Source organism: Heterodontus francisci, chromosome 24 (genome assembly GCF_036365525.1).
Source record: "Heterodontus francisci isolate sHetFra1 chromosome 24, sHetFra1.hap1, whole genome shotgun sequence".
Taxonomy (NCBI): Eukaryota; Metazoa; Chordata; class Chondrichthyes; order Heterodontiformes; family Heterodontidae; genus Heterodontus; species Heterodontus francisci.
The window spans coordinates 73,113,505-73,126,624 of record NC_090394.1 but is presented as its reverse complement, the minus strand read 5'-3'; the positions used below and the strand labels follow the sequence as shown (position 1 = coordinate 73,126,624).

The 13,120-nt window shown below is 41.7% G+C and overlaps 1 protein-coding gene across 3 annotated transcripts in view; it reads left to right on the top strand.

Moving 5' to 3' along the window:
- The window catches only part of trrap (transformation/transcription domain-associated protein), a 218,468-nt gene that overhangs the window by 152,742 nt on the left and 52,606 nt on the right, over positions 1 to 13,120 (top strand). For 2 of the 3 annotated variants that reach the window (XM_068056569.1, XM_068056567.1), the window contains 6 exons: positions 763 to 954; positions 2,145 to 2,340; positions 5,457 to 5,495; positions 6,454 to 6,719; positions 7,257 to 7,357; positions 11,354 to 11,555. In XM_068056569.1, coding sequence (XP_067912670.1) covers positions 763 to 954; positions 2,145 to 2,340; positions 5,457 to 5,495; positions 6,454 to 6,719; positions 7,257 to 7,357; positions 11,354 to 11,555 — 996 coding nt within the window. The remainder of the gene's footprint in view (positions 1 to 762; positions 955 to 2,144; positions 2,341 to 5,456; positions 5,496 to 6,453; positions 6,720 to 7,256; positions 7,358 to 11,353; positions 11,556 to 13,120) is intronic. The other variant, XM_068056568.1, reaches the window with a different exon arrangement.

Sequence of the window (13,120 nt, the reverse complement as noted above, 5' to 3'; positions counted from 1 at the left end):
GGTATGTGAAGGATGCTATGTTTGAAGATCAAGGAAGATCCAACAAGGCAGTTCACCTTGTCACATAAATACATCATCACAGAATCATATAGCACAGAAGGAAGCCATTCGGTCCATCATGCTAGTGCTGGCTCTTTGAAAGAACTATCCAATTAGTTCCTCATTGCCCATAGCCCTGCAAATTTTTCCCCTTCAAGTATTTATCCAATTCCCTTTTGAAAGGTACTATTTTAATCTCCTTCCACCACCCTTTCAGGCAGTGCATTCCAGCTCATCATAATGCTCTGCATCAAATAATTCTCATCTCCTTTTTCCAATTAACTTAAATCTGTGTGCTCTGTTTACCAACCCCCCTGCCAGTGGAAACATTTTCTCGCCATCTACTCCATCAAACTCCCTCGATTTAGATGGGTCTTTAGTGAGTACAGTATACACTAGACTTGGTAGTTACCAATTTTTTGGGCGAAAGAACTTTAGAAAAAATAAGAAGGGTGGGATTACATGTGCTGCTGAGGCCTGGGGGCATGTGTAATAGCACAAAAGCGACTTAAAAGACTATGATTTTCCTTAACAACTGAGGCTTTTGCCCTGTGAATGGTGCATAATATAGTTCAAAGCTCTTCACTTCTAAGGATTGCAGTTTACATCCGGGCCAGTATTCTGAAGCAGGCCACATGCTCTTCAAAGTTTCGCAACCTCACTGTGGGCCACTAAGAGGAGGAAATGTGCCAAACTCTCACCATTCTATGTAAATGCATTTAGGTGGAGCTGAGTTGCCCAAAGGAGATGGCATGGAAAGTTAACATGTACCGAGGCTACTTGGCAATCTGTCACCCTGAGGAACAGCAGCTTAACTTCATCGAGCGTTTGGTGGAGATGGCCAGCAGTCTCGCAATCCGGGAATGGCGGAGACTCCCACACATTGTGTCACACGTCCATACGCCATTGCTTCAGGTGAGAGTGCCATTCTGACAACACGTGGGAGATTAATCAATGTGTCAGACTTGCAAGTCCCTGAATGTGTGTGGTACTCTTTGTTCCTTTTTAAGACTGTACTTAATTCCTGGTCTATTTGAAAAGGTTAACAAGCATATTCATGTACCTTGTTTAGTACTAGAAATTGGAAAGCAGTAGCTACTCTGCCAGATTGGAGCATAACATTAGGTTGATATGATTGTGTAAAGAAAGATAGAATAGAAACATAATCTACCACACCGTTAACTTGACAGATTTGTCACTTGCTGTTACTTACTTGCCTACGTATGACTGTATTGCAAATGCTCTTATCTGTAAAGTGGTTGATTTTTGATGCATTGATGTAGAATAGTGGGTACATAATGCATCTCTCTATGTGCAAGCAACTTTGTTTAATCTGGGGTGTGGGATGGTAAGGGCATTCACAAAATTCCAGTATCTTCCTAGTTAAAGACGAACACTAAAGTTATTGCTGGAAATACTCAGCAGTCAGGCAGCATCTGTGGAGAGAGAAGCAGTGTTACCGTTTCAGGTCTGTGACCTTTCATCAGACCTTTCAGATTTCAAACATCTGCAGTATTTTGCTTTTGCTAAAGTTATTGCATTTATATAGGATATTGTTGTAAGTCCCTATTGCCCTTATGTGGGAGTGTTGTAAGATATTATATATCCTTCACTTTGAACATGAGCAGTGGGAAATATTGAAAATGTCTGGTTAATACTCTTTATTAAATCAAGTCAATGAGATAATACACAATCCCTTGCATTCACTGTATATGAGCTGTAGGCATCGAAACTTGCATGCTATGGGCTCCTTCAGGAGGTTGTCAGCGTGCCATCTTGACTGCTTATGCTCGCCTCAATAGGACTAGCAGGAATCTGCAGAAGCTCCAGATGTTGTATCTTTCTTGAGTTTAATTACATGAAACATTTGTGGGTGCCAAATGTCATTGGGTTCTGTGTGTATGCTGTTGATACATAAGCATGTTTAGTGATGAGGTTAGCTGTTGCCATTTGTTGTGCATGCCTTTGATGTTATTGTGGTGTCTGTGACTTTGGGCATGCTGCACACTCTTCCTGGTACACCGATACACACAGTTGCCATCAGGATGAACTGATGCATCTTTTTATTACAATCTAATGTTGATGGAATTTTGTTCGAATTGTAGGCGGCTCAGCAAATTATTGAACTGCAAGAAGCTGCTCAAATAAATGCTGGTTTACAGCCCGCCAATTTGGGGAGAAACACAAGTTTGCATGACATGAAGACTGTGGTGAAGACGTGGCGGAACCGTCTGCCCATTGTGTCTGATGACCTTTCTCACTGGAGCAGCATCTTCATGTGGAGGCAGCATCATTATCAAGGTATGGCCTGGTGCACCTGCCAACATGCATTTTACATGTGGGAATGTTACTGATGTATAATAACGCAGTGAATTGTGATGGGACTTGTTTATTTCTGGGTTACTCAACACTGATGTATCCCTGTGGGTATCAACAACTTTTCAATGTATTTGATGGATACACTTAGATTGCAGTACAATGTAAGAATTTCTGTAATGCAGATTCTTTGTTTCCAGCCTGTGTCACTAATTGTGGGGTGGTGATTTAAAAAAACATTACACAAGGGCCTAAAAGCATTAATTCATGAGGGTTGCTTATATAGACTAGGCTTGTACTCCCTTGAATATAGAAGATTAAAGGCTGATCTAGTTGAGGCGTTTAAGATTATTAATGGAGTTCATCGGATAAATAGAGGGAAACGGTGTGGAGAGTCCCGAACAAGGGGGCATAACCTTAAAATGAGAGCTAGTTCATTCGGGGTGATGTCAGGAAGCACTTATACAAAGAGTAGTGGAAATTTGGGTCTCTCTCCTCCCCTGCCCACCCCCCCCCTCCCCCTCCCCAAAAAGCTGTCAATTGAAAATTTCAAAACTGAGATTGATAGATTTTTGTTGAGTTAGGATATCTAGGGATATGGAGCCAAAACGAGTAAATAGAGTTGAGGTGTAGATCAACTACGATCTAATTGAATGGCAGAACAGGCTGAATGGCCTCCTCCTGTTCCCATATTCAGGCAATGTAAGGTTGATGAGCGTTTTCATATACATCGTCCTTTAAGTGTTTTTAAATATGATGCATACATATATCCAGAAATCAACTCTGTTTGACAAAAGAAAAATGTTCTCCTCAGGAGGGGTAGTCTTTCTTTGGGTAAGATTATAATAAATGTCTAGGGTTATGTATTTTAATTAGGTATTGGAGGCGTGACTTCACACTCTAGGATTCCCTCCCTTAACCTGTCTGCACGTTTACCCCTCTCATTCTCTTTAGAACCTACCTCTGCCCAATCATTCAGCAACTGCTAATATCTCCTGGCTCGGCATGTATTTTTGTCTGCTTGGGCCTCTCTGCAAAGCCTTGGGACTGTTTCTACGTTTAAGGTGGTATATAAATGCATGTTGCTGTTGGTTCTAAAGCTGCTGGCCCCAATTCCGCCCCATGTGCCTGTCCTGCTTAACTCTTTAATGCAAAGCCTTTAACCCTGGGATTATGCTCGGACTGTTCACAATTGCTCTTTCATTGACCTCTTCTGCAGTGGGGCTACATCACTCTTTGCATCTTGCTAATTTGCTAGTTCAAGGATTGGCTCACCCACCCTTGATAGCATTTCCTCCATCAAGGGGCTCGCCCATCCAAAGCTGCTAGTGTTTTCTGGGGATGGTCAGGTCATTTAACCCGCTTGGGACTCATCCTCAAGAAATGTAGAATTCAAAGTGTCACTGGTATTAAACAAGAGTTTGAATGTTGGTGGGGTAAAGTGGGAAGAACTTGATATGGAGCGCAAAACCCCAGCATGGACCAGTTGGGCTGAATGGCCTGTTTCTGTACTGTAAAATACTATGAATTCAAGCAGAAGATTTCTTGGCAACTTCTGTTTGTCAGGGTTCAACTCAAGTGCTTATTGTGCACCTGTTCCCCTACTACCCAACTTACCAATGTGTGAACAAGGCAACCATTAACTACCAGTAATAAATGGAACTCTATGCTCTGTTGTAATGTGTAAATAATTACAATGTATTTAACCATTAAAAATTTGGGGATTGCAGTGCCTTAATTCATTGCATCTTAAATCAAATTGTCTGAGTTCAAATTGTTATTTGCCACTAAATGTTTGTAGCTTAATTCAATTTATTGGATAATTTAATTTTAGGACAAAAATGGCTGAAATATCAGGTGTAGTATGTAATATAAAGAGTAAGTCTGTTATACCATTAATTTAAGGATTAAGTACTGGATTGGGAAAATTAAATAATTTTCATATAAATTTCAAGGAATAATTGGGCTATGAAACTAATGGTGATAAATTAGAACTTTCAACTTTTTAGTCTTGATTTTGAACAAAGTGTGCTGTGGTATAGTCCATTCAGCATGTACAGCATGTCATATGTATTCGCTGTTCAATGTTAGTTTATCTTTCAGATTTTGTTTAATATTTTTGGAAAGAAGTGGAGGTAACTTTGCTCGAAATGACAATTGAGTTAAACAAGCTGACTTGCAACATGTCCTACTTAAATAAAGCTATGCTTGAGGATTACTTAATGAAAATAAAAAACGAATTGGCACTTACGTAGCACCTTTCACAACCTCAGGACATCCCAAAGTACTTTCCAGCCAATAAAGTACTTTCAAAGTGTTGCACGGTTGTGATGTGGGAAATGCATGAACTGAGTGCTGCCACTTTATTTTTGATTTGGTGGAAAAATTATTCTGGTGGAACAGCACATTTTTGCATATTAACTTAGTGTCACAAGATTTGGTTTGATTTCCATACTGAGCAACATACTGAACTCCTGATCTCAGCTGGAACGGTTGGGCGGGTGCTGAATGGAAATGAGGTGCCTCCCATAAGGATGTTGAAAATGCAATGGTGAGTTAGATAATTGATATAGTGAACAGACCAGAGGCAAGGTTTGGGAGCAGGTCAGCCTTCTTGGTATATGAAGGACATCTTTGTGACAGGAAGCAGAGGATTTGGAGGTGGGGGCCACATACGTGGGGAAACTAGGCAAGTTGCAAAATAAGTTTAAGACTGACTCTTCATACAAAGGGTAGTGGAAATTTGGAACTCTCCCAAACAGCTGTTGAGGCTGGGAGTCCATTGAAAATTTCAAAATGAGATTGATAGGTTTTTGTTAAGTAAGGGTATTAAGGGCTGCAGAACCAAGGCGGGTAGATGGAATTAAGATACAGATCAGCTATGACCTCATTGCATTGCGGAACAGTCTTGAGGGGCTGAATAGTGTTCTCCTGTTCTTATGTTTCTTGTGTAAATAACCTTATAGAATAGTTACCTGTCCCGTCTTGCAAAAATTAAACATTAAAAAATTTGCACTAAGATTTGAAGCTGTAATTGAATAGAGTTTAACCATAGCACACTCCAGGAAATTTGCTATTTTTCGCATTTCCATTCGTTTCAGTGGGACGGACTACAGCTGATCTTACAAAACTGAAAGCAGGTATGGAACAAATGAGTTTGTAAAATCAAAATGACTTTGGGTTTGAGCTCATTTAATGTTGAAATGTTTGTGAATACGCCCAGAAATTACTCTCGCCTCATAGTAAAACCCTGCTAAAGCTCAAGACATTTCCGTCTGCATAACCATTCATCTTTGCTCCAATGTTACAAGATCGACCTGTTTCCAGGGTGACCGTTTCAATCCAGGGACGAGGTTCACCCTTAAATTTGTAATCTGTGAATTGCAGACTAGGTGATTAGTCTATCTGTGAAGTAGAATTTTAATTTTTTTTTGTTAAGGCAGCCACTTTTATTCCTCGTTGAGATCAGATTCCTTATTATTTTTTCCCCATAATCCAGCTACCTGTTCAAAATCGTAATACCATAGAATGGTTACAGCACAGAAAGAGGCCATTTGACCTGTCATGTCTGTGCCAGACACTGAGTGAGACAGAATCAGGTCTTCTTCGATGTGCATCATTTGTAATATTCCTCATCAGTGAACCCCTTCCAAAAAAAAGCTATGCCTTTGCTAATGTATAGATTCAAACATAATTGAGTGCTCAAAAACCAAGTCACAGTTTCTTAAAGTTATGTTGGTGCACTGAAGGAACAGGTTCAAGCAGCTCAATGGCCTACCCCTGTTCCCTATGTTACTAGTCTTCAGTTACCACTGCTAGATACTTGGATGTCTTTTAAAAATGCCCCCACATATCATATTGACTGAAAATATTGGGCTGACATTATCAAGTGGCAGAAAGTCGATCTTGCACCAGATCCAACGAGCTAAATTTCAATCAAGATCACGTTTTCATCTTGTAAATAAACTTTGGTTGTTACCTGTCTCTAATGTATCTCATCTCTAAATTGTCTTTAAATGAGCCTCAAAACAAATCTTGATTTTCTTTTTCAAACTTGAAAATAATAGTCTATTTTAATTCTCTTCTTTTTCTCCAAAGCGATCGTGGCAGCCTATGAAAACAGCTCTCAGCATGACCCCAACTCCAATAATGCCATGCTGGGTGTCCATGCCTCTGCCTCCGCTATCATCCAGTACGGGAAGATCGCCCGTAAGCAGGGCCTGGTGAATGTGGCCCTCGATATCCTCAGTCGCATCCATACCATTCCTACTGTGCCCATTGTGGACTGCTTTCAAAAGATTCGACAGCAGGTCAAATGCTACCTGCAACAGGCTGGAGTTATGGGCAAGAATGAATGCATGCAGGTAGGCACCATGGTCATTCCTTCTTTTAAAAAAAAAAGACGGTAAAGGTTCTCTTTGGGTCTACTGAAAGAGAAGGGTCGCAAGTCCACTTTGAACGTTTGAGTTGTTGTCTCGGTGAGGTTTGTGACAGGGAGATGCACTGGTCTGTCTGCGGCTGCTGTAGAGTGTAAGCCAGAAAATTTAAATTGGATCCAATAGTTTTGAATTGAAATGCAGTGGGTTCTTAAAGAAGGGATTTGAAAGATATGATCTCCAATTCTGTGAAGGGATGTAACCCAAGGGAATCGGAAGCATTCATAAACACCTATGTTGCTTCTATTACTGCACGGCAAAATCAATAACTTATTAAGAATAATTGATTGTCTGGTGAGTTACAAAACTCTCCGGTAGCGACTGCTGTTCAGAGCCTGATCAGGCTCTGATCACTAATTTAGCTATCTTAAGGCCCTGTACTTCTCGCTATAAAGACTACGTTGTTAGAATTTTATTGATAGATCAGTATATCGTACATTCAATCTTCAACTTTGTTCCGCACAGGGTTTGGAAGTTATTGAATCAACAAATCTGAAGTATTTCACAAAGGAGATGACAGCTGAATTCTATGCACTGAAAGGGATGTTCCTTGCTCAGATTAATAAGTATGTACAAATGTGACTTGTAGCTGTTTCTCTTTTGCATGTATACCTGTCATTCTGGGTCACCTTGAATGTCACTCTTTTGTTCATTATTAGAGAAATTTGTGGGGACAGGGGTGGTTTTAAGTTGAAAGAGTTTCCTATTTTCCATCCTGGGATGTTTTCCCAACTTCAGGTAATCCGGCGAGGAACGATTAAAGAACTTGGGCTGCAAAACCTCCCAGTAACACTGGTGCATCTTCATTTTTACATAGCGAGAGATACAGTACAAGCAGGGCAAGTCAATGACATTTTTTTTTTTCCTGTGTTTTTTTTTCTCTTCTCTCCCTTTCCTCCCCCAGTGTAAAGCCTTGTGTCTGTAACTCTGCTTCATCTAACACTCCTGCTGGGAACTGACAAAACTCACTCAGCTGAAGCAACCAAGCTTCGTTGATCAGGAACCTCGGGCTTAAATTCTTAACCTTGCTTGGAGTTGAGCTGTCAACTGCTTGAGCTGCTGTGCCCTGAATACATTCCTTGTTTCTATCCGCCACTCGCTTTTGAATGGTCTGAAGTTGTCCAGGGAAAATTGTAATTTGCCTGTTCCTTTTTCCAATATTTTTCACATTGGTGCCCCTTGTATGTATGAGAGGTAACTCTTCGCCATCCTACCCTGACCCCATCACCTTCACTTTCCCCCCACGTTCTATAAATCTAATTACTCTTTGATGATTAATTTACATGTCAAACACCATTTGTGTCTTTAAATATGACAATCTTATGATCTTTTAAGACCAAAACAAATTCCTGTGGAAACTGGAATGCTGAAATAAGACAATGCTGGACACACTCAGCAGCTCAGGCAGTGTCTGTGGAGAGAGGAAGGTGGGGTTAAACTTTTTCTGGTTGATGCCCTTTCAACCCAGTTCTGCCGATAAATCATCGAACTGAAACGTTAACTCTGTTTCTCTCTCCACCGATGCTGCCTGACCAGTTGCTTGTCGCCCAGGCTTTTCTGTTTTGATTTAAAATCATCTTATCTTGCGTCCAAGACCTAGTAATTCTTTCTTTTTTTACAAAGGGGAGAGTGACCTGGAAAGCATATTTAAGCAAATTTCTCTGCTCAGCGTCCGAATTCAGCTGATCCCATTCTTCAGCTTGATTCCCGGCACTACTTTCTGGTTTCTGCCTTAACTTTTTTGGCATTCTGAGACTAAGCTGACTAGTTTGGATAACACCCCCAACCCTTCGCTTCCATGCCTCCCACCCCACTTGATGCAAGCAAACGTACTTGTACTCTCTGCTACATGATGTGAGTGGTTTCTGGGAGCATGATTCACTGCCAGTTGTGCGTGGACAGCATATCTTTGATATGAAATCACAATCCTGTAACCTTTAAGACCCCAGGTTCAGGGCTATTTTCAGCAGTGCTTTCACTGATTTCTTTCTGCAAATTTATCTGATTAAAGCTTTCTAGTATGTGAACTACTGCTTCCTTACATCACTGGAAAGGATTGTTTATTGACTCCTGTTACAGTTTTGAAGTCACGCAGGCGTTAGTGCCATTGTTTGGAAGTTCATAACTAAAACTGTGTTTGACAAGTAATTCAGCTTGCATTTTACTCACATTTAAACAAAAACCTTTCTACAAAGATAGCCAATTAAATGTTGCAGTGCACACCGTGATCTATTTCAGCAATATCTTTGCCAGGCATTTTGCAGCTTGACAGCTTCTCATTAATAATCTAACTGTAATAATAATTCACTTCCTGCAAAAAGTATTAACCCTTAGACTGCCAACGAGTCCAGGGGGAATTACTGCTTGTTTAAGCTGTAGTGTTTGCTCATTTCCAGCCCACTTGCCGTGGTGCTGAATGAAACTCAATCAGTACATTACAACAGCAACTTCTATTTATACAGCACCTTTAGCATAATAAAGCGTTCCAAGGCACTTCACAGGAAAAATATAAAACAAAATTTGATGCTGAGCCAGATCAGGAGATATTAGGGCAGATGAACAAAAGCTTGGTCAAAGAGGCAGGTTTTAAGGAGTGTTTTAATGAAGGAACGAGAGAGGCGGAGAGGCTTAGGGAACAAATTCCAGAGTTTCGGGCCTCAGTAGCTGTGTGGAGCGATTAGAATCGGGGATGCTCAAAAGGCTAGAATTAGAGGAGTGCAGATATCCTGAAGGGTTGTGGGGCTGGAGAAAATTACAGAGATCGGGAGGGGCGAGGATGAGAATTTTAAACTTGGGGCTTTGCTTTACCGGGAGTCAGTATAGGTCAGTGGGCACAGGGGGTGATGGGTGAACAGGACTTGGTGCGAGTTAAGACACACAGCAGAGTTGTGCATGACCTGACATTTACAGAGGGTAGAACGCGGGAGACCGGCCATAAGTGCGTTGGAATAGTCATCTAGAGGTAACAAAGGCATGGATGAGAGCTTCAGCACGTGAGCTGAGACAGGGCGATGTTATGGAGGTGGAAATAGGTGGAGCTAGTGATGGTGTAGTCAGAAGCTCATCCTCTGGTCAAATATGACACAAAGGTTGTGAACAATCTAGTTCAACCTCAAACAGTTGGCAGGGAGAGGGATGGAGTCAGTGGCTGGCAAACTGTTTGTAGCAGCGACCAAAGACAGTACTGCTCAAATTCTAGCAGAAGTTATTTTCTCAGCCCTAAAAAATAAACTCAGGCAATAAAATTAAATAATAACTGCGCTCTTTTATTCCATCATCATCTTCATTTTTTTTTTAATTACTTAACAGCACAGAAACTGATCATTTGGCCCAACAAGTCCATGCTGGTGTTTATGCTCAAACAAGCCTTTAATGTAGCAAAAATTAAGTTTACTTCTTCCTATCTAACTGATCTTTTCTTGTAACTTGCTTTTCAGTGTACTAGTGTTGCGCTAAATAAAGCAGTGGATCTTGAAATCATAAGAATTTATGCACCCCGGATTGTACAGAAACTAATCAAAGGCATCTTGGCATTTGAGCTTCTGTGCACTTGCAGTTGCTATATTGTATGCTTCTTGACTGTTCAAATGCAGCTTAATGGACTCAACAGCTGAATTCTAGTAAATGTGTAACTTGTTTGCCAGAAAATGGCATACTTGCATGAGAGAACTTTTACAGCCCTAATGGAAAAAATGCCCAATATGCTGTGTACTTGAGTCTTGCCGTAGTTGAATTTAAAATAACGATTATATGTGTTCCAGTGATATTACCACTATGCAGAGAAGTGTTTAACTGCAGCATGAGTAAAAGTTCAGATTTAATTATTACTTTATGGCGTTCATTTTGTGTTTCTGAGCACACGCAGAGTGATTGAATAGTGTGTCAAAGTCTGTGTAATAAGGTTATTTAACTTGTGTGAAAGACTGTCATAAGTCATTGACTTGTGAATTGTAGGCCTTTTGAGAGTCATGAGCACTGTCCACAGTGCACTGCCAGTGATGTGTCTCAGCACAGAAGATGGGTACCAGCATTCTTTTTAGTGATTAAATGGGAATGTGTAATTGGGGAAAAATGTTATACTTGAATCAGAATTATGCAGATCAAGACATGTCCATATGACAGTGAGGGATAATGCAGTGATTAAGTCGAATGTTGTTTATGTAATGTCATAAACTCAACGCAGAACTGAAACAGCTTATGAATGTCAAAAATCTAATATAATGGTAGTTAGTGGAGAGATAGTTTGCTATATTAAAGAAAGGAAGAAAGAACTGCATTTATATAGCGTCTTTCACGACCTCAGTGCTTTGCAGAAAAAGTACTTTTTGAAGTGTAGTCACTTGTAAGGTAGGAAATGTAGCAGCAAGCTCCCACATACAGCAATGTGATAATGACCAGATAATTATTTTTATATATATATATATATATATGTCCGTTGAGGGATAAATATTGGCCAGGACACTGGGGAGAACTCCCCTGCTCCTCTTTGAAACTGTGCCATGGGGTTGGACTTCCATGCTTGCAACTGATGGTTTGCATATCATTATTTTTCTGTTACATAGATCTGAGGAAGCAAACAAAGCATTTTCCGCAGCTGTCCAGATGCATGACGTGCTGGTAAAAGCCTGGGCAATGTGGGGTGACTATCTGGAGAACATCTTTGTTAAAGAAAGACAGCTTCACCTCGGCGTATCTGCCATCACCTGCTATCTTCACGCGTGCCGCCACCAGAATGAGAGCAAGTCAAGGAAATATCTGGCCAAGGTGAGAACAGCAATATGAAGGCTGGTGTTCAATGAAACCCTCGAATATCAACATTAAGCTTAATGCACCTTAAACAATAAGTCACACCTGACCATGTTATGGAGTATTGTATGCAATTCTGGACACCTCACTTTAGGAAGGATGTGAAGGCTTTGGAGCCGAGATTTATGAGAATGGTTCCAGGGATGAAGGAGTGCATGGATGGATTGGAGAAGCTGGGATTGTTCTCCTTAGAGCAGAGAAGGCTAAGGGGAGATTTGATAGAGGTGTTTAGCATCATGAGGGAGGTAGATAGAGTAAATAAAGAGAAACTGTTTCCCATGGTTGAAGGGTCAATAACTAGAGGGCACAGTTATAAGGTGATTGCCAAAAAAGCTAGGAAAATCTTTTTTACACAACGGGTGGTTAAGATTTGGAATGCGCTGCCTGATAGGGTGGTGGATACAGTTTCAATTGTAGCTTTCAAAAGGGAATTGCATAATTGTTTGAAGGAGAAAAAAAATTGCACAGATATGGAGGAAGAGCAGAGGAGTGGGACTAACTGAATTACTCTTTGAGGACGGAATCTTATCAACTTTAAAAGTAATCGTGTGCCGGGGCCATTTCCAGTCTCGAGCCCGCACTTGCTGGCAGCGCGCCCACTGGCGCGCTCTTACAAGAGGCGGCCACCTGCGTGTCTGAAGTCTGGCTACGGATGGTGGGTGGGTTCCTGAGACTGTAGGGCTAATCATAGGGCCTGCAGTCTGGGAAGGAGGGCAGCCTCACCAGCAGAGGTGATGCTGCCTCTGTAGGGGGGTGCCTCCATCTCGAGGCTCCCTCTGAAGAGGTTTAAATGGGCGGCACAGTGGCGCGGTGGTTAGCACCGCAGCCTCACAGCTCCAGAAACCCGGGTTCAATTCTGGGTACTGCCTGTGTGGAGTTTGCAAGTTCTCCCTGTGTCTGCGTGGGTTTTCGCCGGGTGCTCTGGTTTCCTCCCACAGCCAAAGACTTGCAGGATGATAGGTAAATTCGCCATTATAAATTGCCCCTAGTATAGGTAGGTGATAGGAGAATTAAAGGAAGGTGGTGATGTGGTAGGGAATATGGGATTAGTGTAGGATTGGTATAAATGGGTGGACACAGACTTGGGCCGAAGGGCCTGTTTCAGTGCTGTATCGCTAAATAAAATAAAATAAATAAAGTTTTTGAAAATAAACTGGCCACAGCTGCCAGGAAACCCCTCCACAGGATGGCCTGTGACTCGCTGATCTTGGCGGCTCCTGTACGGGTTAAATATATGAGGCCTCCTCCCCTTCCCCCAGCCTGCCAGCCACCGGCAAGCAGCCCGCAGGCACCCACCAGGTTATGGCCTCAGTGGGGTTCCATCTGCTGCCGGGAGTATCCTGGCGGCATCTCCCAATCTGCTCACTAATGGGTACTTAAATATTCAAATTGGCTACCCGCTACAGCCAGGCAGGTAGCTGTTGCCGGTTTCACCCTGCCTCTGGGCAAGATTGGCCAGAGGCAGGAACACCTCGGCCCGCTGACCCGACGCCCTCCTTTCCAACTTTGCTCCTGGTCTTGTA